The sequence below is a fragment of the Cornus florida genome, unplaced genomic scaffold (assembly GCF_030987335.1).
Source record: "Cornus florida cultivar Cherokee Brave unplaced genomic scaffold, ASM3098733v1 CherokeeBrave_3.0.0_Hap2_Chr05, whole genome shotgun sequence".
Classification (NCBI taxonomy): domain Eukaryota; kingdom Viridiplantae; phylum Streptophyta; class Magnoliopsida; order Cornales; family Cornaceae; genus Cornus; species Cornus florida.
In genome coordinates this window covers 84,366,790-84,394,432 of record NW_026775575.1, presented here as the reverse complement: position 1 = coordinate 84,394,432, position 27,643 = coordinate 84,366,790, and the positions used below count along the sequence as shown (strand labels likewise).

The following is a 27,643-nucleotide window of genomic DNA, read 5'->3' as shown; positions in this document are numbered from 1 at the left end:
TAATACGATTGCGTTCGGGGGCAAACCTTCGGTGTTTCTGCTTAATCGGTTTGAACTCTGGATCCACCTTCAGGCTATGGCAAGAGACTAAAGGATCGATTCCTACCATGTCCGATTGATCCCATGCAAAAGCATCTGCATTGCTCCGAATGACATCAATTAATGCTTCCTTTTCTTCGGACGTGGAAGAAGAGCTTAAATAAGTGACCTTCTGAGGGTCACCGAGGATAACTTCCACGGCTTCGAGGGTCTCCTCGGTAGGCTTCGCAATTTCCTCTTCCTCCTCTACCTTAAGATACTTGGGCAGAGGGCTCTGTAATTGCTATTTGAGTATATTTCTGGAAGTCACACTTGGTTGAGGTTGTCTAGACACCTTCTTTGCTTCAGCCTGTGTCAGCATATAGCATTCCTTCGCAGTGACTTGATCCCCCCATAGGTTAATCACCTATTTTCCGTCCAGAGATAAGCACTGCATCACCTGATGAAGGGTGGACGGAATTCCTCTCATCCGATGTATCCAGCCTCTTCCCATGATGAGATTATAAGAAGGATGGATCTCTGTTAAGACAAAGTTCTCCTTCAGAGTCTTCTTTGCCGCAGTTACGGATAAGTCTATTACCCCAAGGGGATCTACTCTTGTGCCATCGAACCCCATCAATGGGCTGGAGGTAGGTCGAATAGATGATGACGGGATCTCTAGCTAGTCAAAGACCGTCTTTGTGATGATGTTGGCACTACTCCCTGGGTCTATCAAAACCCTCTTGATCATACAATTGGCCACTAAAAGACTGATAACCAATGGATCCTCGTAGGGGAGTTGAACTCTGGATAGGTCGACATCGCCAAATCCAATACTGATGATACCCGAAGCGATAGTATTGACTGAGGATATCTTCCTGAGCTTGTGGGCTGCCCTCAATCTGGATCTGTATACCCCCTCGGACTCTTGATCATCTTCAGATCTGCCATGTATTGCATGAATGACCTTTACTTGCGTACCTTCTACCTTGCGAGGATAGACCTCGCAGGGCTTTACATACTCCTTCGTCATGAGGTAGTCTGCCAACTCACCTCTGGCTATCATATTTTCCACTTGTCACCTAAGGGATCTACAATCATTGGTTGAATGGCCATAATCTCGATGATAATCGCAATGCTTGCTTTTGTCCCTCTATTCCAAGGGTTGCTTTATTGGCTGCGAGGCCGTGAACTTCATCTTATTCTCTTGGAAAAGCTGAGCCAAGGTAGTTCGGAGAGGTGTAAACCCTTCCTCTATCCTTTGCCTTTTTTTTGGTGCTTGGGTGATCGGCGTTGAGGCGCGTTGGCTTTTTCTGAATCTTTGAATTTGGAATTCTCTCTCGAGGCTTGTTCTCCACTGTCACAAGGGTGGCGTGCTGTGCTCGGTGGGCTACATTTTCCTCGAGCCGAATGTAGATCTGGGCCCTGGCATTGAGAGTTTGCATATCGGGAGGAGAATATTTGACTAAGAAAGTGTGAAACTTTGTCCCCTGAATCATTGCAAGTTTAAATGTTTCTATAGCAGTCGCAGGATGACAATTTGCTATTTCCGAGGCTTCCATGTTGAATCTAGATAAGAAATCCTGCACTGTTTCCCCCTTCTTTTGCCTTACGGTGAAGAGGCTAGCAATACTCTTCTTTTGCTTTTTATTTCCGCAGTATTGTGCTAGGAACATGGTACACAGTGTTACGTAATCAGGGATGGACTTATGTAGCCTATTCCTGAACCACTCGAGTGCAGCTCTTGTCAGACTGGTAGGAAAAACTCTGCACATCCAAGGATCATTACTGTCATCCAAAGCCATCTTTTGGGCGTAATGATCTAGGTGCCGAAAAGGATCTCCCGTACCATTAAACTGAGTAAAAGAAGGTATGGTAAATTTCTTGGGCCTCTCAACCATATACACATCGTCAGTGAAAGGAGTTTTGACTAGGGAGTTTTTGTGCTCTCTAGCCATCTCAGCAGGTGTCTGAATCTTTAGAAGTCTTTTTTCATCAAAGGCATCCTGAACACCTGCACCATCTGGAATTCCATTGGACCACACCGTGAGCTTATGGCTAGACTCGACTTGCTCGTCTTGCATGCGACGAGGGACGTTGTTTGAGGCAACAGCCTCAGACCTTGCCCTCTGTTGTTGCTGAACCTCGTTGGGTCGTGCCCCATTAGGCGAAAGCCCGTTAACTGGAGGAATATTCTGATTAGGGGGTGCTGCTGTGTCACCTAGTGGTGGCGGTGGTGCCAACTGAGCCATCGCCATTTGCAAAGTGTTATTCTGCTGTTAAAGCAAGGCGATCTGAGCCACGTTAACTTCGTTTGCTTGACGAAGTACGTCAAACTAGTGTAGAAACTCTTCACGTATCTTTTGCATCAACTCCGTCTGTTGATCTGTTAAAGATCCTCCGTTCGACATTCCGGATGGTAGTTGCAGGATTCACTTGTGAAACAAGAGTGGGAATATATTTGCACACGTTCCCACAGACGGCGCCAAAGTGTAGGTGTAAAATTCCGCTCAACCAATAACGATTGAGAAAAATAATACAACACACTCAAAAACAGTAAAGACAAATAAGAATCATGTATATAGAAGCGTGGAATTGCTTGGATCTTTTTATTGGAGGTCTGGGCCCCTATTTATACACAAAAATTGGTAGAATTAAGGTAGGACTCGCGTTGCTTGTCCTCCAATTCTTCCCATACATGACTTTCTTTACAAATAGAGTTATTTCTATTGTATAATATTTTCTACGTAGAACTTGCCTTGTATAGAATTTCCTATCAAAGAGTTCTCCTTTTATGATAAATCCTTCTACCGATAGGATTTGTCCAATCTTGGAGAACTGGGCTGAATATACCTTGAACCAGTTGGGCTTGAATAATGGCCGGATGTTTGATGTTACCATGTTGGGCTGATAATTTCTTGATTCAGGCTTCAACAGGGCTGAAGGTCAAATAACAATAGTATTGGGGTTGTGAACAGTGATCTTGGACTAACCTCAAACTCAATTTGGGTTTGAGCAAGGTGGGCTTCATAAACTCATCAAGGATAAGTTTATATTTATGATGACGTGGATTATTCTCATTGGAGGGAGATTTTTCCCTCCACACATGTCATGATCAAAAAGTATACTCGTTGAATTGTTAGTTGAGTTCATGTGCTAATTTGGTAAGTTGACTTATAACCTAAACATATTATCTTACTTTTCATGATATAGAGAATATGGAAATTGAAAATTTAAGACAAAATCTCAACTTAGTGCGCACCAAGCATTTCAAAAGTCCTAACAAAAAAAGTTAGGACTATTTACCAATTCAAATAACTATCAAATCCATGTAGTAATCTCTTCAGTTTAAGGGTTCAGTTTGTATAGGAATAAAGTGGGTGTGTATATTAACCTTTCCATTAAAAAAAAATGAAACAAATAGAAAATCCAAACTTATTTAATAAAGGCAAACTTTTTCCATTTTTGTCTAACTATATCTTTGTGAGTTGCTTTACATATCTATTTTGTTTAGATATCTATATTTTATAGAAAAAATTCATTTCAAATTGAAAAACTTAACAGACTACTAGCTAATGCGAATCGAAGGAAATCTATAATACGAATGCCTTCGTAGTCTAGTAGTTGGATTGCTTCCCGTTGTTCTTGGGAGCCCAGTTTCATACCTCTAACTTCTAATCTAATATTCTTGCCTAGAAAAATAAAAAAATAAAATAAAAAATAAAAAATAAAAAAATTCCATAACCATTGAAAGACAATCATACCTATTGAACCAATATATAAAATTTTATCAATTCTTTGTTATGCATTTAGATGGAAGATGTAACACCGTTGCAGAAATCTGGGTGTTTCGTTTTTTATTTACTTATTAATTATCGAATTATTTGTTTAAAGTTCAACTTAAGAGCACTCCTTAATCTTTATGTATAAAGAGGAAGAGAGATGGATTATGAATTTCTCAATAATGGGAGATAAAAAGTCGACAAAATTGGTCCACACATAAAAATGGTTTTGGTAATAAAAATGATTTACCAAAGAATCCAAGAGGGGGAATGAATGTGGAAGTTTAATACAAAAATAATTTATATGAGGTGAATAAGTTTTACTTGTTCATTTATTTAATTTTTAAATGATTTTAATTTTATTAAAATTACAACTCACAAAACAAAAAGAAAATGCATGTATAGTAAATAAAGTTTGAAAGATAACACCATATTTTTTGTGTATGGAAATCCTAATTGGAAGAAATCCGACCAACAAGGATGAAAAACACGGAGACTTTCGTAACCTCGAGTGATACAATCCACTATCTTCGAAACAAAGTACAACAAACTCTGACTTAGGCTCACAACCTCACACTTACTCCACCCTACCAAAAATTAGTTGTTGAATATCCCAGGCTTACTCTCGTGACTACCCGTCCGATTGCAGACTCCAGACTTACTCCACAATCCTTATAAAAGGGTAATTGGTAGATCACGAAGACTCCGTGAATGCTCTGACCATTCGTAGCTCGATTGTTTCCTCATTTTCTTTAAATCTGAATTGATGAAGACAAATAGAATACACGTTTTTCTGAACATAATTGACTGAATCTTCAATATGCTTGAACTCCGATTAGATAAAGAACACCACCCTAAGATCACTCTTGTGCAATAATGTGTGCTCTCCAGTATATATAGAACAATTAAAGTGATTTTTTGTAGAAAAATACTCTCAAACAATTCTTTCGATTAGAAAAGTATTAATCTTCATGTGACATTTCACATTTTTCTGCATTTTTCGACATTTTTTGAATTTCTTTTTTGTTTTCGCATTTATTTTTCACATGCATCATTTTGCATGCCACGTGGTTCCTGGGAGTCATTTAGGGTATTTATTTAAGTTTAGAACTCTTAAAAATGCATTACGAGTCAATTTACCATTTTTTAAAATTTTGAGCCAGGAGACCTGTGTAGGCCCCACGCTCGAATTTTCGTGCTCGAAATTTTTTTCCGGGTCCATTTGTGTTTATAATTATTAGTTAGCACTTATATGTGTATATATGTGGAAATTTACATGCATATGGTGTTAATGTGATTAATTGAACAAAGAAAGGCATTTAGGACATGTTGGTGGTTAAAAGTGGACCCCATCATTGACCACACATGTGACTAAAGTGAGGAGACTTCAGATTTATGCCCATTTCTTCTCCTCACAACTAGGGCTGCAAATGAACTGAGCTGTTCATGAACTGTTCGGGCTCAGCTCATTAAAAGCTCGATTCGGGCTTATTCGTTTAGTAAACGAGCCAATCTCGAGCTCAATTTTCAAGCTCGTTTAGTAAACGAGCCGAGCTTGAGCAACATTGAGCTCAGCTCGTTAGGATCGTGAACAAGCTCGTTAACTGGCCTATTTGTATTATCATTCTACAAGCCCATATTTAATTACTACTTTACATCTAAAAGATTTAGCCCATAAAACTAAACTTTAGCCTAACTCATATAATTTCATTAAGGCTCATTAGTTGTCCACCATCGAAATAAGATATCATCTTAGCCTTAGAATCTAATACATCTCAGCCATTAGTTTACTAAAGTTAAAAGAGATAAGAAGATAAACCCTAGAACTATAAACTACAGTGGCATGTCCTCTTTAGCTCGTCGCATGGTATCATTGTCAGCCCTCTACAGCCACATGCGACACAACTCTCTCTCTCTCTCTCTATATATATATATATATATCTATATATATATATATCTATTACTTTTTAACAAATCTTAAGCTCAAGAAAAGATTGAATCAAGGATTAAGAAATTTCGGACAAAATGGCCGATTATTTATGGAGTCGATAACCTTGTCAGGTTTGATTTCAACTTGAAGCTCTGTATTTTATTTTCTTGTCTGATCCATATCAAATGAATTTATTTCTTATTGAAGACGGAGATTAGATTTTATGGAGGAGATGTTCTTTGATTGGTGATAGACTAACAGTTGGTAGGTAGATAATCCTGAGATGAGCCGAGCCCAAGCTTGGCGTCTACCGAGCCCGAGCCCGAGCTTGGCAGCCAAGCTTGCCCGAGCAGCTCTCTGAAGTTGATGAGCCAAGCTCGAGCAAGCCAAAGCTCAGCTCGGCTCGGTTCATTTGCAACCCTACTCACAGCAGCCAACATCTTCTTCTTCTCTCTTTATATTCACTCTCTCTCTACAAGAACACAAAACCTTCTCACAAATCCACAAAATTAGATAAAGAACACCACCCTAAGATCACTCTCTTGCAATAATGTGTGCTCTCTAGTATATAAAAATAAATAAAACAATCAAAGTGATTTTCTGTAGAAAAATACTCTCAAACAATTCTCTAGATTAGAAAAATATTAATCTTCATGTGACGTTTCACATTTTTTTTTGCATTTTTCGACATTTTTTTAATTTCTTTTTTCTTTTCGCATTTATTTTTTGCATGCATCGTTTTGTGTGCCACGTGGTTCCCGAGAGTCATTTAGAATATTTATTTAAGTTTAAAACCCTTAAAAATGCATTACGAGTTGATTTACCATTTTTTAGATTTTTGAACCTAAAGACCCAGTGTAGGCTCCATGCTTGAATTTTCGTGCTCGAAAATTTTTTCGGAGTCCATTTGTATTTTATAATTATTATTTAGTACTTATATGCGTATATCTGTGGAAAATTACATGCATACGGTATTAATGTGATTAATTGAACAAAGAAAGGCATTTAGGACATTTTGGTGGTCAGAGGTGGACCCCACCATTGACCATGTGACTAAAGCGAGGAGACTTCAGATTTCTGCCCATTTCTTCTCATTGCTGCAACCGACATCTTCTTCTCTCTCTATATTCACTCCCCCCTCTCCCTCTCTCTCTCTCTCTCTCTCTCTCTACAAGAACACAAAACCTTCTCACAAAACGACAATTTTATCTACCTGCACCCAAAATTTATCAAACCCAGCAAAGGCTTCATTTTGATCCGAAAATATTAGCATTTGGAGGTCATTGGTGATTTCAAAAATTGAGGTAGTGTTATCTAATTAGTGTAATTCTTGAGTATTGTAATCAATCCATGTTTTTCCCCTTTACAAGCATGCCAATTTGATGTTAATCGTGTAGTTCATTTGCTACTTGTTAATAACCATGACAAATTGATGTTACTTTGCAATGAAATTGAATTATGTTATGCCAAGCATGCTATATGTTTGTAAATTGGTATCAACTTAATTTTATAATTTTAACTTTAAATGACTGTTTTACTCTTGTGAGCCTTAGGGCTCGAGCGTGAAACCGAAGTCGGTGATATCACACTTTCATGATCTGATGTGATTAGAAAGGACCGGTATGTCTTCATTTTGACATCTAACACCTAGTAAGATGTATGATAACCTTTTTATCTTTGATTGGTCTCGGGTTCAGTAAGAACTCATTAACGACTCGGACCCATTCGATTTGGGTCGTGACACTTCAAGTCTTAAAAATGTTGGAGAGAGAGAGTATATATAGGCTTAGAGAGTCCTAAAACAGGCAAAAAGAAGTTTTAAAATTGTGCAAGTTCAACCCTAAAAGTTCTGGTAAAAATAGAAAACTAAAAAGATACCAAACTTTGATTTTTTGCACATTAGGCAAGTGTAACAGAGTTTTGCTGGGACTGTTACTGGTAATACAGGTACTTCAACGGTTCAACCGGTTGTAAATAAAGGTCAACCAGTTGTTGTTCTGTTTTGTCGCATTTGAATGATTTTCTTTTCTTCAAAAAAGAAAAGAAGAAAATATATTATGTCTCACGTGAGGTGAAATACGAGACCGACCCGTCAAACCATTTCTGATTGAGCTATTCAGGGTTATACGTACAAAGCATCTTCTTAGTTCCGAGGAGATAGAAATGTCCAAGGTGGACCCGAATTCTATCCTGGAAATCTTATCCGGTTTTATGCAATGCAGCTCCACCAATAATGATTACACCACTATATAATCTATCCAACACAACTACAAATCTTTCATCTAAGTCGAGCAGAAACTTTTTCGTCGAATGACAAATGACAAATGAAGTGTTACAAATGACACCAGATCTGTGACGTCAGCAATAATTTAATATAAAGTAGAATTATACTTCAAGGAGATATCCATGCTGGCCGCATTTTAACACCATCACCATCCCACGTTTTTCACACACAAGGAGAGAGAGAGAGAGAGAGAGAGAGAGAGAGAGAGAGAGTGTTCGCTCTATAAATCTCTTTTATTGGAAGAGAGGGAGCACTTTTCATTCCTGAGATCAGAGGGGAAGGAGGATAGGAGGCGTACATGTTCTTGGCAGCTAGTAGTGATACAGTAAGTACAAATTTTTTAATCAGGTTAATTCATTTATTTTAGGTCAATTATTGTCTTTCTTTTTTTTTTTTTTTTCATTTTTTTACGGTAAGTAATTTTTTACTTTGATCATTACTTGATTAATTGTCAATTATTGTCTTCTTTTTTCTTTTTTCTTTTTTCCCGGTAAGTAATTTCTTACTTTGATCATTACCTGATTAATTATAAACTAATTAGAGAGGTTAAATACGATTTGGATTACTTTATTAAATTTGTGATACTTTTGTCAAATAATTTTTTTTTTTTTTTTTTTTTTTTTGGGGAAATTAAAGCCACTAACATATATAAAATAAGTGAATGTACAAACAGGCCTTTGGCCAAAACATCCCAAAAGGGACATATATAAAATAAGTAAATGTACAAACGGGCCTTTGGCCAAAACAGCCTAAAAGGGAGAATTGGTCCAAGAAGGATAAACACCCCAAGAAAGGGAACAAGCAATAGCCCAACAAGGTAACTAAACTAACTACCCCAATTAACGCACTAAAAGCCGCTGATTAGCAAAAGCAGTTGAAACATTCCAGTGACAAGGACACTGTCCTCCATTGTAAGAGAGCAATTGGCAACTCAATCCGACGGACGCGGCGGTGGGCGGCAACAAGAAGGAGAGAGGTTCCAGTCATTTTGAATGCGACGAGAGGTTGCGCAATCCTTAAGGAACCCTAGTTTGAGGATGGAGGTGATGGTGTAGCAAACCTTTGCTAGGATTGTTCTCTGAGATGGCTTCTTCCTTTGAAAGATAGTGGCATTGCGTTCTTCCTAAGTGCAATTAACCACAGCTGATAGACCAATTTTGTGAAGCTGATTTGTTGGAGTGTTTGTCTTCCACAGTGAAACTAGAGAAGAATTGGATTTTGTCACGGATAAACATCCAAATTTGGGAGATAAAACAGCATCTAAAGAATAGGTGATCATGAGATTTCGCTTTGAGGCTGCATAGCACACATATGTTGCGGTGTTGTGCCATGGATTTGCTGTCAAGGGTAGGAAGTCTTGATTGAACAGCAAGCCATAGGTTAAAATTCATCCTTGGAATAGTTGGGGAGTGCCAAACTAAGTTTGACCATTGGACAAGTGGTAATTGACCTACAAGATAAGCTGAGGTGTGATTGAAGTTATATATACCTAAGGGGGAGATAGTCCAAAATTTCTTATCTCTCCTTGATGAGCATGGATGATTGAGAGAGTTTAATTCTGGAATTGAAGTGGTGTTGCAAATAGGAAAGGACCAAGAAGAATTTGTAATGAAGGCACTCACTGTAATATTCTTATTAAGACCAGCATCAGAGAGAATTGAAATTGGGAATCGTAATCATAATGGACCACCTAGAGCCCAATTATCCCACCAAAAGGATGTTTCATTGCCATCTCCAATTCTGTGTTTAATGATGGATCTTGCATGATGTCTCAGCTGCAGAATCTTCCTCCAACTCCCGGAACAAAGCTATGGAAAGGTAAGAGTCCAAAAATTCCTTGATTTGACTAGGTGTGTATGGCACAATTTAACCTATAGCTTGTTAGAATCATGAGATTAAAGGTCCCAAATGTATCTAAAAATACCAGCCTTGTTGCATACTTCCAAGTTTGGAATATCCAAAACCCTTGTATTCTTTGGTTTACAAATTTTACCCCAGGCAACTTTGGCACAAGAGGACTTCATTTCAGGTCTAAACTAAAGGAAAACACTGAAGATACTATTGAGCTGATTGATAACTGCTTTGGGGAGAATGAAGATACCTGACCAATAGAGTTGTGTAGAGACAAAGACTGCCTTGATTAACTGCAATTTACCAGCATAGGAAAGGGATCTAGAGGTCCAATGTATGATCCTGCCAGTTATCTTCTTAATAAGTAGGTTGCAGTGAGTGGATTTAAGGTTGGCTGAGATTAAAGGGACCCTAAGATACATAACTGGTAAGGTTCCAACCCCAATGCCAAGTAAAGAAATGATGCAGCCTTCTGTGATTGGATCAATGCCTGAGAAGAAAATGGAGTTTTTACTCAGGTTAATAGTAAGGCCAGACATTGTGCTAAAATGATCAAGAGCTGACTTCAAAACTGAGACAGAAGTAATATCAGCATAGCAAAGTAGAAGAAGATCATCAGCATATGAGAGATGTGTGATTTTTAGGTCTTTACACCTCAAATGGTACTTAAAAACATGAACTCTACTCACATAGCAGTTGACAATGGAAGAGAATGCATCCATAACAATAACAAAGAGGAAGGGAGAAATTGGATCCCCTTGTCTCAGGCCTCTTTTCCCTTTGAAATATCATTGGAATTCCCCATTTAGTGCAATGGTGAAGGATGGTGAGGAGATGCAAGCATGAATAAGTGAGATAAATTTATATGGGAAGCTGAGCAAGGTTAAGCAGTTGATTATGAAGTCCCATTTTATAGAATCAAAGGCTTTTCTCAAGTCTATCTTAATTGCACATCTTGGTGGGGAGCTGTCCTTATGGTAGCCTCTAAGTAGCTCATAAGCAAGGATGATTGGATCATTGATTTTTCTACCATGTATGAATACTGACTGTGAAGGGTTTATGATGAATGGAAGGGTGGATTGCAGCTTGTAGGCAAGAAACTTAGCAATGACCTTGTAAATTGTATTGCAGCATGAGATGGTCTATAGTCATGTAGGAAGGTAGGATTTTGACATTTTGGGACAAAGGAGATGTAGGTGTTGTTTGCCTCAGTTAAAAGTTTTCCATTTCTGAAGAATTCAGAGATTGCAGCAGTGACTGATTTACAAACAATGGACCAAGTTTTTTGAAAGAACAGGCCATTATAACCATCAGGACCAAGGGCTTTGTCCTTTTTGAGGTTCAACATACATTCTCTGATTTCAGTGTAGAAATGAGGATCATTAAGGAATCTATGAAGATGTTGAGGGACCTGCTTTATGATGAAAGGGACTAGGTCAGCTAGAAGGTGTGTAGTAGGGGGTGAGCAACCCAACATATTTTGGAAGTAAGAAACAACTTCAAGCTTGATGGATTCCATGTCATCAATGACTTACCCAGAATCAAGAAAAAGTGACATAATCTTCTTCCTATTATTTCTAGAAGCAATTGATTTGTGGAAGAAGATGGAGTTGCAATCTCCAAGTTTCAAGTAATTCATCCTTGATTTTTGTTTCAACATATCCTCTTGTATCTTTGCAAGCCTTAGATAATCAGTGATAAGAGACTTTTCCATCTCTCTAAGAAGCTCATCATTTGGGGCTTTATCAAAATCCAACTGGCATGTATCAAGTTCAATCTTCACAAAATGGAGCTTGGAATCAATTTCTAAGAATTCCTTCTTGTAGTTGGATCTTAGGACTATCTTTAAGTTTCTGAACTACTTAGAACATGGCTGTGCCCCTGATGTAGGAGCACCACATGCATTTCATGAACTGAAGGCAAGAACTTGGGATGGGATGACCAAGTATTGAAGAATTTGAATCGGACACACCTGTGGGGGATATTGAGTTCCATAGTAACAATAATGGGGTTCTGATCAGATATACTTGGAGGGAGAAATTTGCACTCTGCAAGTGGAAAGGAGGTGGACCACATGTGATTGACAAGTGCTTTATCCAGCTTTTTAGCGATGCATGCATTACCTTGGCTTCTATTACTCCAGGAAAAGAGAATGCCACTAAATTTAAGATTATCCAGTTTAGCCTGCTGCAGACAATTTTTGAATTCTGACATTGCTTGACATCTTCTTGTTGACCCTCCAAAGGTTTCAGCAGCACTAGGTATGACATTGAAGTCACCCATGACCAGCCAAGGAGACTGAGAGAACACACCAATAAAATGAATAATGCTTTCCAAAGCAGCTGCCTCTCATTTGCCATATTAGCAGCATAAATGAAGGAAGTGTGAAAGGTACAATTTTGCCCTATAATGGAAATAGAACAATGAATAGCTTAACTTTGAGCTCAATTTGGTGAGGATTCCACAGTACCCAAATTCTCCCAAGGGGAGAGAAGGGGTAGTTGTGGATAAGTGACCATGAAGGGCACAAAAACCTGTGGATGGATTCCACATTTGCAAGAGACACTTTTGTTTCTATAATTGAGACTAAATCTAGCTTTTTATCAGAGATTAGTCTCTTTATCTCTGACTGCTTAGAGGGGTGGTTCAACCCTCTAATATTCCATGTGGCAAAGGAGATCATTTAAAGTGTGGAGTAAAGGGAACTCCAGGATGTTTACACATCAATTCTGTGCTACTGCAAGGTTCCTTCCTAGCTTCATTCTTCATGGTTTTGGCTGTAAGTTTCCCTTTGGTGATAGAAGATGGATCACTCAATGAAGACAGTGCCTGAATTGGGTTTTGCAGTTCCAATTTCTGTACAGTAAGTGAGGGGGGAGAAGTTGACAGCTTATGTGGTTTGTGTGGTGTAGGGGTGGTGATTGTGTGTTTCTGTGGTCGAGCATCCCTCTTGGACTAAGGGAATGTAAGTGGTGGAGGTATAGAAGTTAATGGTTTATTAGGGGAAGGGGATTTGTACTCTTAAAAGTTGAGTTTCCTGATACAAAGAGGGGAGTAATTAGCAGGATGGTTAAAGAGGGGAGGTGAATTTGCAACTAAGTTTTGCACCATTGTTTGGTTTGAGGATGATATTGGGGATGATATTGAACTATGGTTAAAGGATAAAGGGGAGAATTAGTTGTTTGTAACAGTGATTGGTGGAGGGGATGATGGCTTTGGAGAGGGATAGTGACTTTTCCTGGTGGAGTGGGGTTGAGTCATCTGGTTTAGTGGTGAGAATTGGTTATTTGTTGTGGTGGTTGGGATGATGATTCTGGTAATGTGGCAGGTCTTTTGTTTTTCTTTCTAACTGTGATCCAATTGCTATTGCGATTCATCTCAGCTGGGCTGTGGTCTTTCATAGTAGAGCTAATAGGGGGTGGGGGTAGTTCTTTGGTGGAATGAGTAGTAGGTTTGATGTGATTGAGAGGGCAGGAGGCTTGAGTATGGTTAAGTTGGTTGCATTTCAGACAGAACTTTGGAAGCCACTGGTATTCGATTTTGATAGATTTAAATTTGTTTTCCTCAACCTTGATTTGAACCTCTGTTTGAAGTGGTTTGGAGAGGTTAAGATTAACACAAACTCTTGCATACTTGAGCTTAGTCATTCCTTCAGTAGCTTCATCAGCATAAAAAGGTTCTCCAACTGTGCTGACAATATGGCTTAGGCCTTTGGCTGTCCAGAATTGGTGAGGGATGTTGTAAAACTTTATCCATATAAGAATGCATCCAATGTTGTGTGGCTGAGAGTGAGAGTGTTAGTTCCATTTCATGAGTTAGAAGGGGTGCCCTGCAATTGACCATAGACCCTTTAAAAGTACACTGTCAGCCTCAGAAGAAGAGCTAAACCTAAAGATTACGGTGTTATTATCACCAATTATTGTATGTGTGAGCCCAAGAGGTTTCTATAGTTTAAATAGAATACGTTTATGTATTGAGATCCCAATAAGGTGGTACGAGGCCTAGAAGTTGATCCCTTCCTCTACAACTTCTTTAGGTGGGTCAATGTACATTGAGGAAGGAGGTGGTGGTAGGTAATCAAGGCTAATTTTGGAGGTTTGTTTGACCACCTCAGTCCAAGGTTTTGTCTGGTGGTTAATGACTGCTTGTTTGTGGGGGCTAAGTGCAGCTACTGTTGTATTGTCTGTTATGTGTTAGATGAGGTTGGAGAGAGAGAAAGGGAAGGGGGGGGGGGGGGGGGGGGTGGGCCCACTGTTGTTTGTGGAGTGTTTGGCTAAAAGCATAGAATTGGCAAATTTATAGTGACTGTGATGGAGTTGGTTGGAAAACAGTCTGCGATTTTACTATTTTGGATGGGGGCCTGCAGAGGGGACTTGACCAAATGTAGTGAATCTGAATTTGTATTTGAATTTGAAATCATACATGTTCCCTCTTTGAATTTGAAGTCATACATGTTCCATGTTGCTCTTGTAACCTATCAATCTGGTGTGCTGGGGAAGAATAGAGAAGAGGGTTAAAGTTCCTAGGTAAGTGAGGGTTAACATGAGGAGTATTGGGAGAGGTTTGATGTGTATGATGTGGAGGTGGAATAGAGGTAGAGGTAGTGATGCAGCGTGAGTCATTTGTAAGTATCCTTATAGGGTTAATGGTAGATGCAGGGAAGTGAATGTGAGGCTGACCAGAGAATGAGGATGGGATTAGTACGTGATAGATTTGTGTAAGTGAGGTAGTAGTGGGAGGTTTTTTAAGTAAGGTTTTTTGGTTAATCTGTTTGGGAGGTTTCTACTGATGTGGGATGGGAGATTTTTATGTTTGTTGTTGTTAAGTGGAATGTTGTTTGGTGAGGTAGCAACTTGGACTGTGCTATAGATGGATTGTTTCAGTGGTTTGAAGGGTAGTTTAAGGTGATTGGCAATGGGGTTGGCCGTTGATGGAGGTTTCTGGTGGATTGAAACTTTTGGTTTGTAGAGAGGCTTCTGTGGTGGCATAGTGGGTGTGATTGATGATCATTCCTTTCAAACAAAATTGTTCTGCACTTTATAGACATTGTCCTTCAATATAAGTGATTGTTTGGTCAAGAGATGTTGACACCTATTTTAACAAATTATGTGGCAGAGACGTGCCAAATGATGGGTGTAAAGTTAGGGTGGCAAATTACGACATGACACGATACGATAACACGATACGAGTTAAAATGGTTTGGCTTTGGCATAAACGGGATTGGGTCATAAAAGGGTCGACACGATTAACCCGTTTACTTAACCGTGTCGGGTTAGGGTTGAGAGGTTCAACTTGTGTAACTCGTTTATGATCCATTTAACTCAACATGTTATAATCATGAATATGACCTATGTAATATGTTACCTGTTTAAACCCAATTATTATGGATAGTTAAGTCATTTCAATATAAATCTTGTCTATACCTTATGATTTTTCTTTTTATTTTGAATATTTGGGTTAATTATATCAAATTTTTTCTATTATTTAATATTTAATTAAATATTAAATGTCTCGTTTTGATAAACAAGTCATTAAACGGGTTAACACGTTTACCTATTTAATAAACGGGTTGGGTTAGTGTTAATGATTCTTGAGACAATTATTAAATGGATTGGGTTTGGGTTTACCTATTTAGTATAATATCCTTACATCGACAAGACACGAACATGATACACGAACACGAATTGCCACCCCTAGTGTAAAGTGCATAACAATTTTAGTAACCAAGGTAGATAATGACAAGGGCTAATTTTGGGAATTAGATCACTTTAGTTATCTCAATTTAGTTGTGATAGATAATGATAGGATTATCTTGTGATAAAAGTTTATAGAGTTATATTGTCATCCAACTACTTACTTTTAGGAATTAGTTAAATTATAGAGTCTATAAATAACACTGATAGTGGTTTGTAAAAGAGGTCCAGCACCCTCAAAATAAATCTTTATTTTAATATAATTATGCTTTCTCAAACTCTCCCTCTCTTCAACTTTCTTTCTTTAGCAATCTTGCCATTCTGAGACTTTCTTTATCTAAGTCTCTCTCTCTTCTAAGTCTTTCTCTCTCCTTCCATTCTTATTCTATTATCACGGTTGTTACAATTCATTCATTGTTAAAGTCCTTTTACGAAGGCAAATTGAACTCACAAGTGAGAGTTTTATGTCCTCTTTCTCCTCCAATCTCCTTTCCTGATAGTCAATTTTCTCAAAGAGATTAAGATTGACTACACCTTATTGAACCACATTGCTGGTTCTGGCACTCCCGCATTACCAAATTTTTGAATCGGCTTAGGCAGCCGATTTTAGGGTCAACAAGAGTACTCTCATAATGCCTCTCTGCTATAGCCGCATAATCACTCATCCAATGTGTTAATGTTGCAGTCTTGGGATGTATTGAGAGTCTCTGTATACCTTCCTCCCCTTCTTCAGAAAAATACATCTTAAAGATTCGCAAGACACATCCGCCGGGAGAATGACCCACAAATGCCCCTTATGGGCTTTAAGATATCATATAATAACCTTGTGAACACCCTTTGGTCCTCGCGGATCCCATGTGGACCTGCGAGTCCATGCCATTCGCGAGACCTCGCGGGGAGACGTTTACCGCATCATCTTGCGGGTGAACTCCTTTGATACTGTTCCATCATATTTATGTAAGTTAAAAGGACTCAATCTGATCGTGTGGACCCGGTGTAAATATTGAATTAGCTAGGCATATTACATCATTGAATGATGAAGTACCTGACTGAATGAGCCAGGTATATCAGTTCATTGAATGGTGAAGTGCCCCGTAGGTGCAGTTTCACAAACAAAGCAGCTTTATTAAAGACAGAAACCTATAATCTTGGTCCGCATAAGATAAGGAGATTCTCCATTATTTCTCCACTACATTTCGTGCCAAATGTTTCTTTACCTTTTTCTAAATTTAATGCATTTTTCACTTAGCCGTACGAATAATACTATTTATCTACAAACTATTGACAATATATCAATGAAACAAATTATCCCACAAATAAATTCGAGAAGTGATGGAACCACAAAAAGAACTGTTACCAAAATTGAGCCCAGAAAACACCAAATTAAAGCCTCAGAATCCGCTTACCTTAAATCAAACCCCAATATATACAGAGGTAAGTTTTACTAGTGATGGAGAGGGTGAGAAATTGAAGAAGAAGAAGCTAGAGATGGAACTAAAACCCACCATCACTGTAGTGTTGTATATAGGAATTCAAAAAACCAGCCCCATTACAAAATCCAAACCAGGCATTTTCTCTTTTACTGGCCCCCATTTGTAACATCAGCACCATTCCAACTTTTTACGCAAAGAGAGAGATCTAGAAAATCCTTTCTCAATCACATCTAACCGCCATATAATAACAGGTGTGCGAATACAGTTAATTAATTTGTGTAGGTTAATTGATTTGTTATTTTTATTATTGTAATTAATTAGAAATTAAATAAAAAGATTAATTAGTATTTGAATTATTTTAGCAATTTTGTGATACTTTTGTTAAATGAATAATTAAAAAGAAACCTTACTAGTAAAATTTAGTGGATGCTATTGTGTAAAAAATAAATGACTTTGAACTTGAGTCACATAAAGCGGGAACGAATTCGAGAGCGAGAGCGACAGAATTAAGTCATGAGCAGTGAGAATTTGAGCGAAAGTGCGCACGGAGCATGGGAGTAAGAGCGCACACGAAGTTGAGAGATCGGAGCGTGAAAGCGATCCTTCTTGAAAAGGATTGTGTAACTTAGCTTTGAACATTAATAAGATAAAATATTTTCTTTAGACTATCATAATAAACAAATAAATTGACATCAATTAATTCTTTCATAAAAAATTACTTATACTTCTATTTCAATCAATGTGTTTGATAAATAAAAGATTACCATAATATAATTCTAGTGGACGTTACTAGAATTTTAGAAGAAAAAAAAAAATTGGGTATATAAGATAATGTAAATAAGGTCGCCCCACTTGGCCATTCTTTGCTCCAGCCCTAAATGCATATGTTATTTTACTTATATTTTAGAATGAAATATCTTATCATTAAATTTTGCTGCAAATCTTAAAATTAGTAAATTATGTTATTTTATTATTCATCCATTGACATGAAATCTCAACTACATGCGTTCATATATAATCAGACTACCTAACGCATCGACCCGACATGGTGCGTTGTACCACTGCCAGTAATACTGCTCGAAAGGATGACGTTGAATTGGATAAGAGAAGTGCTGTGCTATACAAGGCTCTAATGAAAGAAGAGACTCCGAGCAAGTTGGTTGAACTGTGTCAACGACGCTACCAATATCCGGAGGGTCCATTGCACGTTTTAACCATACACGGTGACACAGTACTTCATATGGCTGCACACACTGCCAAAGCGGACTCCGTAATTCAATTGCTAGAGATGTTGCCTGAGAATGAAAACTGCAAGCTTACCCGTCAAAATGCAGTTGGAAACACAATCCTACACGAGGCCGCGACTTGCAACAAATTAGTCCCAGCCGCCAAGAAAATGCTAGAAATGGCACCTGACTTGTTAAATATGCGCAACCATATTGGAGAAACAGCTTTTTTCAATGCAGCCCGCTATGGCCAAATTGAGATGTTTCTATTTCTTGGTACCAAAGTGGGTGATCAAAATATTGAAGGTGAAGCAGTGCCGCGCAAGACATTTTACCAGAGGGACGACAATGCCACTGTGCTACACATTGCTGTTATCTTTGGACATTTTGGTGAGTTCTCCTAGCTAGCTAGCTAATTTATCATCTTCAATTCCCTTGTGTTGTTTTACTAATTTTAATTCAATCGTAATGTAATTCAGTATAGGCTGCTTGTTATTTTCTGACACTAGAGTTTTGGGTTTGTGTGCTTTATTTTTTTTATTTTTTTTCATAATTTGGCAAATTTGTCTGATATATTAGCTTTATAAGGTTAAACTGATATATGTTATTATGTGGTGCCAAAGTAAGAACGAGTTGCCAGTTCTTCTCCGTTTCTTTTTATTTTTTATATTTTTTTCTTTTCATGAGGGTTAAAGCAACACTTTTATTGTAAAATATGCGCAGATTTGGCCCTTTTGATTGCAAAGCAGTGTGAATATTTGGTTGCTGAAAGAGACGAACATGGAATGACCACTCTTCAGCGTCTTGCATGTAATTCAGCGGCATTTGAAACAAGGAATGCAGGATCTTGGAAGCGTCTTGTCTACAGCTGTGAGATGCATTTTCAATATTAAAAAAAACACTCGTTCCGTTCCAAAATAAGTGTTATATTCTCTTTTTTTTTGTCTATTTCAAAATAAATGTCCATTTTTCTTTTTCAAACAAAATATTTCACATCTTTTTATATATTATCTTTCACTTTAAAATTTTAAATTTGAATATTCAAAACTTAAAAGGGCAAGTTAGTAACTTTTCAGGAGACGTTGCATATCTTACATGTCCCCTTAAAAATTACTACTTCCCAAGCAACATTTAAATTGGAACGGAGAGAGTAGTTATTATTAATATTTTTTTATTTCTTTTTATTTTATTTTAATTCAAAGGGGCATAGTTTAAAAAAATAAAAAAAAAAAATAAATAAATCACCTAACATTAATATAACAAGCAAAAAAAGAATTTTAAGAAAAAAAAAGGAAAAAAAATTTGAGATATATTTGAAAAGGAAAATTTGATTTTTTAAAAAAGAAATTTAAGGAATTTAAAGAATAAAAGAAAGAAAAAAAAGGGGCACGTGAGACGTGAAAACTTTACTTAATTTAGGTTTAGGGTATGATATATATATATATATATATATATATATAAACACACACATACATATATTATATAACATAATAACGGTTCGGTTCAACGGAATTCTAAACCAGGACAAGATCGAAAAATTACGGTTCCATAATTTTGGGTCGAGGACTCGACTAAACTGCTATACAACTAGCTCAAATCGTCCGATCTGGTCGGGTTCGATTTTGCGATTTGCCGAATTTTTTGAACACCCCTAGTTATTATTAATATTTTTTGCTGGTAACAAAACTTAAACACATTTTTCTCCGGTGAGAGGTTGTCAGTGACAATTCACAGATTTACAAAATTACTTATAAGCCCATAAAATTAAAGATAGTTTTTAGTATTTTTGAATGTTGATTGAGTCCAATTTGCACAAAAGACCAAATTGTCACTTAATTTGGTTTTGAAAAACACTCTCTTTTAACTCAAGTTTCATTTTTCTCTCACTAAACCTATCACTTTCGCTCTCACCATAGCATGGTATTGACTCAACATCATTTCTAGATAGCCAAATACCATTCTCCCTTCCTCACTTCCTCTCTCCTCTACATTCGCTCTTCAAATCAAGAGTCAATTTCAATCTAATAATTCATATATGCAGCTGAATAATGAATTCATTCCACGTTGATGGCTGTAGGTGGTGGCGTACCACCACATGACACCAAAGAGAAACTATCTCCACTGCCATTCATGGCTCAAAACTGCCACCTTTCTATTCAGCCGCTTCTTCGTTAGCGGTACCTTCATGAACTCTATTGTACCGCAATTAACGGTGTATTAGTCTTAAAGCATTAATGCTTTTACCCCACATCCTTTGTCATCAGCCTATTAGAGGGATATTAACTTCATAAGATTGATTGTTGCCGAGAATTAAATCTTTTATCACATCATACATGTACAAAAATATATATAAAAATAATAATTATATACATCAACGCACAACACAATAATTTACATAGTTCACCCAACTCTACATTCATATATGGAGGGGCAGTGGCATAGACAGGAATTTCCTTTAGTGGGAACAATTTTTAGTAGCAATAATATATATATATATATATATATATATATATATATATATATATGGATAATGCTTAGTTACTCACCGGTGAGTAATTTCACCCTACTCACTCTTTGTGTGTTCCAATAACAATTTACCACATCAACTTTAATAATAAAATAACCCACGACTTTAATAAAAAAAATAACCCACGTTTATTCAATGGTTGATCCGAGAAAATATAGGAGGATGTGAATTATTTTATTATTAAAGTTGATGTGGTAAATTGTTATTGGAACACACAAGGGGGTGGGTAGGGTGAAGCTACTCACCGGTAAGTAGCTAAACATTCTTCACTAGTAAGTAGCTCAGCATTATCCTATATATATATATATATATATATATATATATATATATACATATACATATAATTTGAACCAAAATAATATATGTAAAAATTAAACCATTGATTCATAATATTTTTATTCAGTACATTCACAACTGCCCTCGACGATTTTTTATATTCTGAAAGCGTTAAATAATAATATCATTGTCAACAGTACTAAATATGTTTCTCTCAATATACACAACCATCATATCATTTATTCATTGGTCTTCCTTTCGATTGCGCAGTCGAGTTTTCAAAATATTCATGGCATAATAATCGTAAATTTAGATGATAAAAAAAAATATCAGATTACCTATCTTCGCACTACAGTATTTGTTTAGATTTTGTGAATTTTTTAAAATGTTAAAAACTCGCCAAAAGAAAAATGTTGAAGACTGAAAATGTGATGAAAATAATGTATTTGTTTGTGGTAAAATCAGAAGTGTGAAAGAATATCTTATATTTTGTGGGAAATAATATAATATTTTGAATATTTTTTTGTAATACAGTGAATGGTCATTTGGTTATATATAATATATATATGTGCACGGTCAAATTTTAGTGGGGACAATTATATAAATATATAAAAAAATTCATATAAAATTTAAAAAAATTAAAAATTCAGTGGGGGTAGCTGCCCCCACTTGTCCCTTTGTGGCTAGGCCACTGTGGAGGGGGAGAGATTTCACCATCATATATTAAGAAAAATAATATATAATCACATATGTCAAAACCTACACTATTTCTCACTTTTTTATTTCTTCACTCTTTTCTTCTTTCACTCTTAGATCTCGTTTTTTCACTCTTCTGTTCTTTTTTGGGCTAAGAACACCACATCTCCGGTTCTCTTTGGGCTAAGTATCCCTTTTTTCTCAAGTTAAATCTCGAAGAATTACATATACTCACCTCTCTTCTCACAACACTTATCTTTCAACCCCTTACATCTTTTTTTTTTCTCTCTATTTCTCTACCCAAACCCTCCTTTATTTACACTCTTCAAATTTCAATTCCCTGTTGGATAAAAATTCAACCATTTACCTACAGGTATTACCACATCAATCACAACTTTAAAATAAAAGCATCCCAATAAAAAAATAATTTCTTTCACAAGTCTCTTTGAAAAGTCCTAAAAAAAAAAAAAAAAAAAAACCCTAAACTAATTGTCACGAATTTCGAGCCACAAACCCAACACAGTTAGAAAATGAAAGTCACCGCACCGCTATATATGCTCCAATTACGACGACAACAGGATGAAAAATAACTCAATACCTTCTTAGCCACAATATATATATTTTTAATCTTTAAGGTCGACTTAATTCGTTATTGTTTACAATCTCAATTTCATCATCAATTGCACATCTTTTTTAATTGATTACGTCTAAATAAAATTATGGTTTATTAATTAACTAGAGTAATAATGTGCAATTATAAATTATTATCAAATAATATAGAATGATAGTGTGATAAATAAATCGAAATAATTATATATTGTTATATTAATATATAATTTTGTTAATCTTATAATGGGGGTAATTATAAACCAAGCGCAATATTTTCTTTTCATTAGTCATGTAATGAGGTGTAAACATGTAATTTTACAGCACGGTTGGAAAGGAAAATAATCCTTTTACACACCTAAAGGGCAAAAATGGAATTTTATTTTATTTATTTTTTTTTGACATCAGCATTTCAGGCATTGACTCATGGTCAGTAGGCTCAATATTAATGAGGGGAAAATGAAATACTCTCTGTCACAAAATGAGTCTTCTTTTGAAAAATTTAACTTCTTAAGGAATAATTGAGATATTCTTATGTTACCGCCTTCATATCTTTTAACTTGCATTTTGTTTGCTTTTTCAAAAGAAGGGGCATACTAATTAACATTAAAATACAAATCCAACAAATGAACCATATTTCCCATCCCATAAAAAAAACAAGAAAAGAAAAACACTTTTTCCTGACGTTTTATTATTAGGCCACATCTCTGTTTATAATATTTTTGTTTGGTAGGATGGACGAAAGGGGTAGAGAAAGACAGGAAAGAAAAAACAAATTTCTTTCATTTAGTAGAGATGAGACAAGGAGAGAAAAGAAAAGAGGATAGATAGGTTATTTTTCCTCCTTCATAAATTTTCTTCCTTTCAAATATGAATTGAAAACACAGAGAAAGAAACGCAATGCTATATTAAATGTTTTTAAATTACAAACTTTTCTTATGATTAACACTTTCTCTTCTCTTCTCTTACACCAAACAAAATAAGGTTTTATTATATTCTCTTCTCTTTCTTCTAACCAAACAAAAAGAAAAAAATATACAAACTCTTCTCTAGGAATGCGTCATTGATCTATTCTTTCCTCCCTAGCATCTAATTTTCTTCCATACTACCATACCGAGTAAATGAAAAAGAAAAGAAAATAACCAACTTTAGGTGGGTCAAACGTTACAAAGTTTCCTAATATAGTTTAATGTTATCAAGAGATTTCAGCTTCAAGACCTAATATAGTCCAATGATGTCAAGAAATGCCTGCTTTAAGGAGAAAGTTCCTTCTCACTGAGCAGGAGGCCGGAACTATTGTTAATTACAAAATGAATCTTACACATACTCTACATGAACAAAAATAATGTCCCGTGCACTGATGGGAAATTGGTGATTTTTAGGTCTCTTGAAAGTTGAAAATTAAAATTTACAGCTGCAATGAAAGGAAAAGGTACACATGGGAACTTATATATATAATAATAAAACTTCAGATAGAGTTCCATTATTGTTAGTTTTCATGGATTATTGACTTTGATTTGTTGGAAATGAAGATGCATGGGTTTGGAAAGTGCCTCTGTGGGAAGCAATTAGGAAGGAAATGCTAAAATATGAATCAGCCGAGAAACTTGCCCACTTCTTAGTAGAATTAGATAATACATCATGGAAGCTTAAGCAAACTAATCATCTAGAAGTTGAGCCAAGTGAGAACCAAAACAATGGATGGACTTCAATATCATCTTCATCAGCTTCCTTCAAGATTGATGGGGAGAAAAGCAATAGTACAGAAACACCATTATTTTTGGCAATTAAAGCTGGGTGTGTGGATATTGTTGAGATGATACTCCAATTGTACCCTCAGGCAGTTGAGCATGTTGATGGCAATGGGTGCAACATTTTACATATAGCCATCAAATATCGACAACTATGGGTCTTTGATGTGTTGCATCAAGTGGGAATTCCTTGGAGGAGGCTTATTGTGCGAAGAGACAGAGATTTGAATACCATTCTACATATGGTTGGACAAGATTGTATATTCGAACCAGTGCTGGGAAACTTTATTGTCCAATTGCAAAATGATCTGCTCTTATTTGAGGTACTTGCACTTCTACAATGTCATTTACTTGCGCTCATAGACAATCCCACTCCTCTCCGAATGTGAGAGCGGCTGGCTGGCCCCATACTACTGTGCTGCTGTGTGTCCCACCAGCTCCTCTCACATTTGGTTTCGTAGCCAACTTAAATCCTCAACATTTTACTTCCGGTGAAAAAGTTTTATTAGCATCCCTTGCAAAAAGCGCAGTGTAGAATAATTTTACATTTCCTATTATTTTAGGGTTGAGTTCGATCACGATATATAATATGTTTTTGATTGATTTATATATAGTTGTGCTGATGTATGTGGATGCAGCATGTAAAGAAAATTTGCTCATCATGTTCAATAGATTCAAGTTTGTGTCGCAACCGTGAAGGGAAGACTGCTGAAGAAGTATTTGTTAAGAATAAGGAACATCTTCGCATGAAAGCTGTAGAACAGGTGAAGAACAGAATAGAAAGCTGCTCATGGGTTGGTGTGTTTGTCTCCGCTGTTGCCTTTGCGGCAGTGTACACTGTACCAGGAGGTTTAGATCAAGAAACAGGCGTTCCAATATTTCTCAACCACCCATTCTTTCTCATTTTTATCATCGCCGATGCCCTCTGCATTTTGTGCACTCTCATTTCATTGGTTTTGTTTTTCTCAGTCCTCATTTCATGGTTTCGCTTCCAAGACTTCAAGCTCTCTGTTCCAGGAAGGATAGCAGCAGGTAGTACAGTTCTAATTTTCTCAGTGTCAATGCAGGCATTGGCATTTGGGGCGTCCGTCGTCCTTCTAGTACAAGAGGGAGAACAGTGGACAAGAATTGGCTATTACACAGTTGCATTCCTCCCCTTTACCGTCATGTCTGTCTCGTTCGTGCCTTCCTATTTATTTCTTGCGCGAATGCTGCTAATGTCCAACATCTATATAGCAGGAGGAGTTACAGGACCTCGATATAGCCGCTTTTCTTTTCGATCTTGCATCAAACGTTTATTCTGCTTCGGTAAATTTATAACATCACCTCCCTCCAGCAAAACTCCAGTTGAACAAACTACTCCTCCTGTTGTTTGAAATCAAGGCCGAAAACACCTTCCTATCCTGCTAGATGAGATGATATATCCTTTCTTTTATATATACATATATGCATGCTCTCTCCAGTCTTCCAGGTATTAATTGTTACAATTAAATTTCCTTTTACAATGTCGATTGATTCCTTGTAGTACGGTTTTAAAACTTTCACTATATATGTACTTCTTTTATTATGACGAATATACGGTTTCATTATGTATTTTTAAATTATCATTATCATGCAAATTCATTCTTCACCAAGTTCATGAACAGGATGAACTTCAAAAGGAGGTTAATTAAGACTTATAGGAATAAAATAGACCGCGAAAGCTGACATGTCAATCTCATTTGAAACACACACACAAAAAAATCGATAGAATGTTTGGTGTTCGATGAGGATTCGTCAGACTCTAAAGAGACCTGTGAAGCTTGCTTTTCGACTAGCAGGCTTAATAGAAGAATTTGAAGGATCGTTGTCAATTCCACCCGAAGAATCTAAGCAACTTCTATGAGGCTGTCAATTTGGAAACCAAGTTTCTTGCAGAGATTCTTGGCAGGAACTCTCAAGGACGGAATCGACATGAAGTGATATATGGTGGACATTTCTAGCTCTGCATTTTTTTAATTGCTCTTTCCAGCAGTTTTCCTCCATGGCCTTGCCTCCTAGACTTCGATCTCCTTCACTATTTTTGTTTGTCATTGACCCATGAAGAGGAATGTGGACATACTATTTGGATTAAATATAAAAGTAAAATCAAATTATACATAATCTAACCATTTCCCCATCTTGGAAAAGACAAAACAACGGATAATCCAAAGAAAAGAAACAGAAACCCACAAAGAATCCATTTATTTGTGCAGTCTAATCAAGTGTACGTGGAGTGTGGACTCCTTTTTTGATTTATATCTTCATATATATAGCATTTTTTGCCACTGCTTGGAATCGTTAATTATAGCATACATATCCTTTCTCACTAACTTTGATTTTGTGAAGGAAAATGAGTCTATTGATCTATGTCATAGGGGATTGTTGGCTTGTCTCTTCCTTGAAGACAGAAGACAATAGAAAAAGAATAAGTGATTTGAAAGATTTTGATTTTTTATTGGAATACGTGTTTGCCAAGCCAAGTCTGATTCGTCCTTTTGGTTCAGCATCATCCTTCTACTCCCTCATTCTTCAGGCATAGTGTTCGGTACACCACGCATTTTTCCCGTCTTTCTTGAACTGTCATAGGCACTCTGCGTGTTCTACAATCATTTTAATCTTTTCATATTATATACTGTACTTACTAAATGGAAAATAACTCCACTGATAGAAGCCCCCCTCCTCAAGAGGAAGGTCCGATGTTCAAACTTCCGTAGAGATATGGGTATATGTATTTGCTTAATTTTCCAAATATATATATTATATATAAATCTTGTGAAGAGTAGAGAGAATAATTGTACCTTAGCTTGATTTTGTTGCAAACTATGGGATATAAATCTTTTTTATTTCTCAAAAAGAATTTTAATACACTATGGTTGGGCCTTTAAAGCCCCCGTTGCATTAAGCCGGCCATGTGATGACCCAAGGGTTACAAAGCTTTCAAATCCCTTGATTTTTTTCTTTGTGCGTGAAACCACCACCATACCCAAAGATTGATTCGAAACAATTGTTTAATTGAACGATCATGATATGATGAACTTTAGGTTAAAAAGCAGGTATATATATATATACACGTACTATAAACTTTACTTGTCAATCTAAGTAAAGAATAATAATAAGTTTGATTGGATACCTTGATGAGGCTCATAACCCAATTGATTGAGTGTAATCAAGAATGTGTATATACAGAGACAGATATATATATATCTAGTCGGCCTGCCTATGATCACATCCATCAATCCGGCGGTAGGCATGGCGCATTCTTACTCTACTGGTTGGAATGATGATAATGTTGAATTATACAAGTGTAATGGTTTGCTTTACAATGCTCTAATGAAAGAAGAGAGAAGCAAGCTGGTTGAACTGTACTGTCGACAGCGTGGACAATATCCAGAGGGTCCATTGCAAGTTCTAACTATTAACGGCGACACAGTGCTTCATATGGCCGTACACACAACGAAGTCTGACTTAGTAATTCAATTGCTACATTTGTGTGGAGAAAATTGCTAGCATTATTCATGAATTGGAAAGCATTTTTGGTGCATTTTTATG

General features: G+C 36.6%; 2 protein-coding genes across 3 annotated transcripts; one reads left to right on the top strand and one right to left on the bottom strand.

Moving 5' to 3' along the window:
• Window positions 1-700: 700 nt before the first annotated feature.
• On the bottom strand, window positions 701-1,084 carry LOC132309595 (uncharacterized). Its single transcript, XM_059807886.1, has one exon. It carries the CDS (start codon window positions 1,082-1,084, stop codon window positions 701-703), a length of 384 nt encoding a protein of 127 aa, XP_059663869.1.
• A 5,748-nt stretch (window positions 1,085-6,832) lies between these two features.
• Window positions 6,833-25,692, top strand: LOC132307254 (ankyrin repeat-containing protein At5g02620-like). 2 transcript variants are annotated; one of them, XM_059804965.1, is made up of 5 exons: window positions 6,833-7,034; window positions 18,014-18,607; window positions 18,941-19,087; window positions 23,855-24,396; window positions 24,712-25,692. In XM_059804965.1, the coding sequence occupies exons 2-5, from the start codon at window positions 18,037-18,039 to the stop codon at window positions 25,447-25,449; spliced, it is 1,998 nt and encodes a 665-aa protein (XP_059660948.1). In that variant the 5' UTR covers window positions 6,833-7,034; window positions 18,014-18,036; the 3' UTR covers window positions 25,450-25,692. The 2 variants fall into 2 exon arrangements, with proteins under 2 accessions (XP_059660948.1, XP_059660949.1); XM_059804966.1 differs by lacking the exon at window positions 6,833-7,034 and adding an exon at window positions 7,049-8,339.
• The last annotated feature ends 1,951 nt before the right edge of the window (window positions 25,693-27,643 follow it).

What these genes read in the sequence shown, in the direction of transcription:
- LOC132309595 (XM_059807886.1), bottom strand. Translation starts at nt 1,084, where the DNA reads ATGATAGCCAGAGGTGAGTTGGCAGACTACCTCATGACGAAGGAGTAT.
- LOC132307254 (XM_059804965.1), top strand. Translation starts at nt 18,037, where the DNA reads ATGGTGCGTTGTACCACTGCCAGTAATACTGCTCGAAAGGATGACGTT. An exon ending in GAAGCGTCTTGTCTACAGCT is followed by an intron (nt 19,088 to 23,854) that starts GTGAGATGCATT and finishes TTGGAAATGAAG; the next exon opens with ATGCATGGGTTTGGAAAGTG. An exon ending in ATGATCTGCTCTTATTTGAG is followed by an intron (nt 24,397 to 24,711) that starts GTACTTGCACTT and finishes ATGTGGATGCAG; the next exon opens with CATGTAAAGAAAATTTGCTC.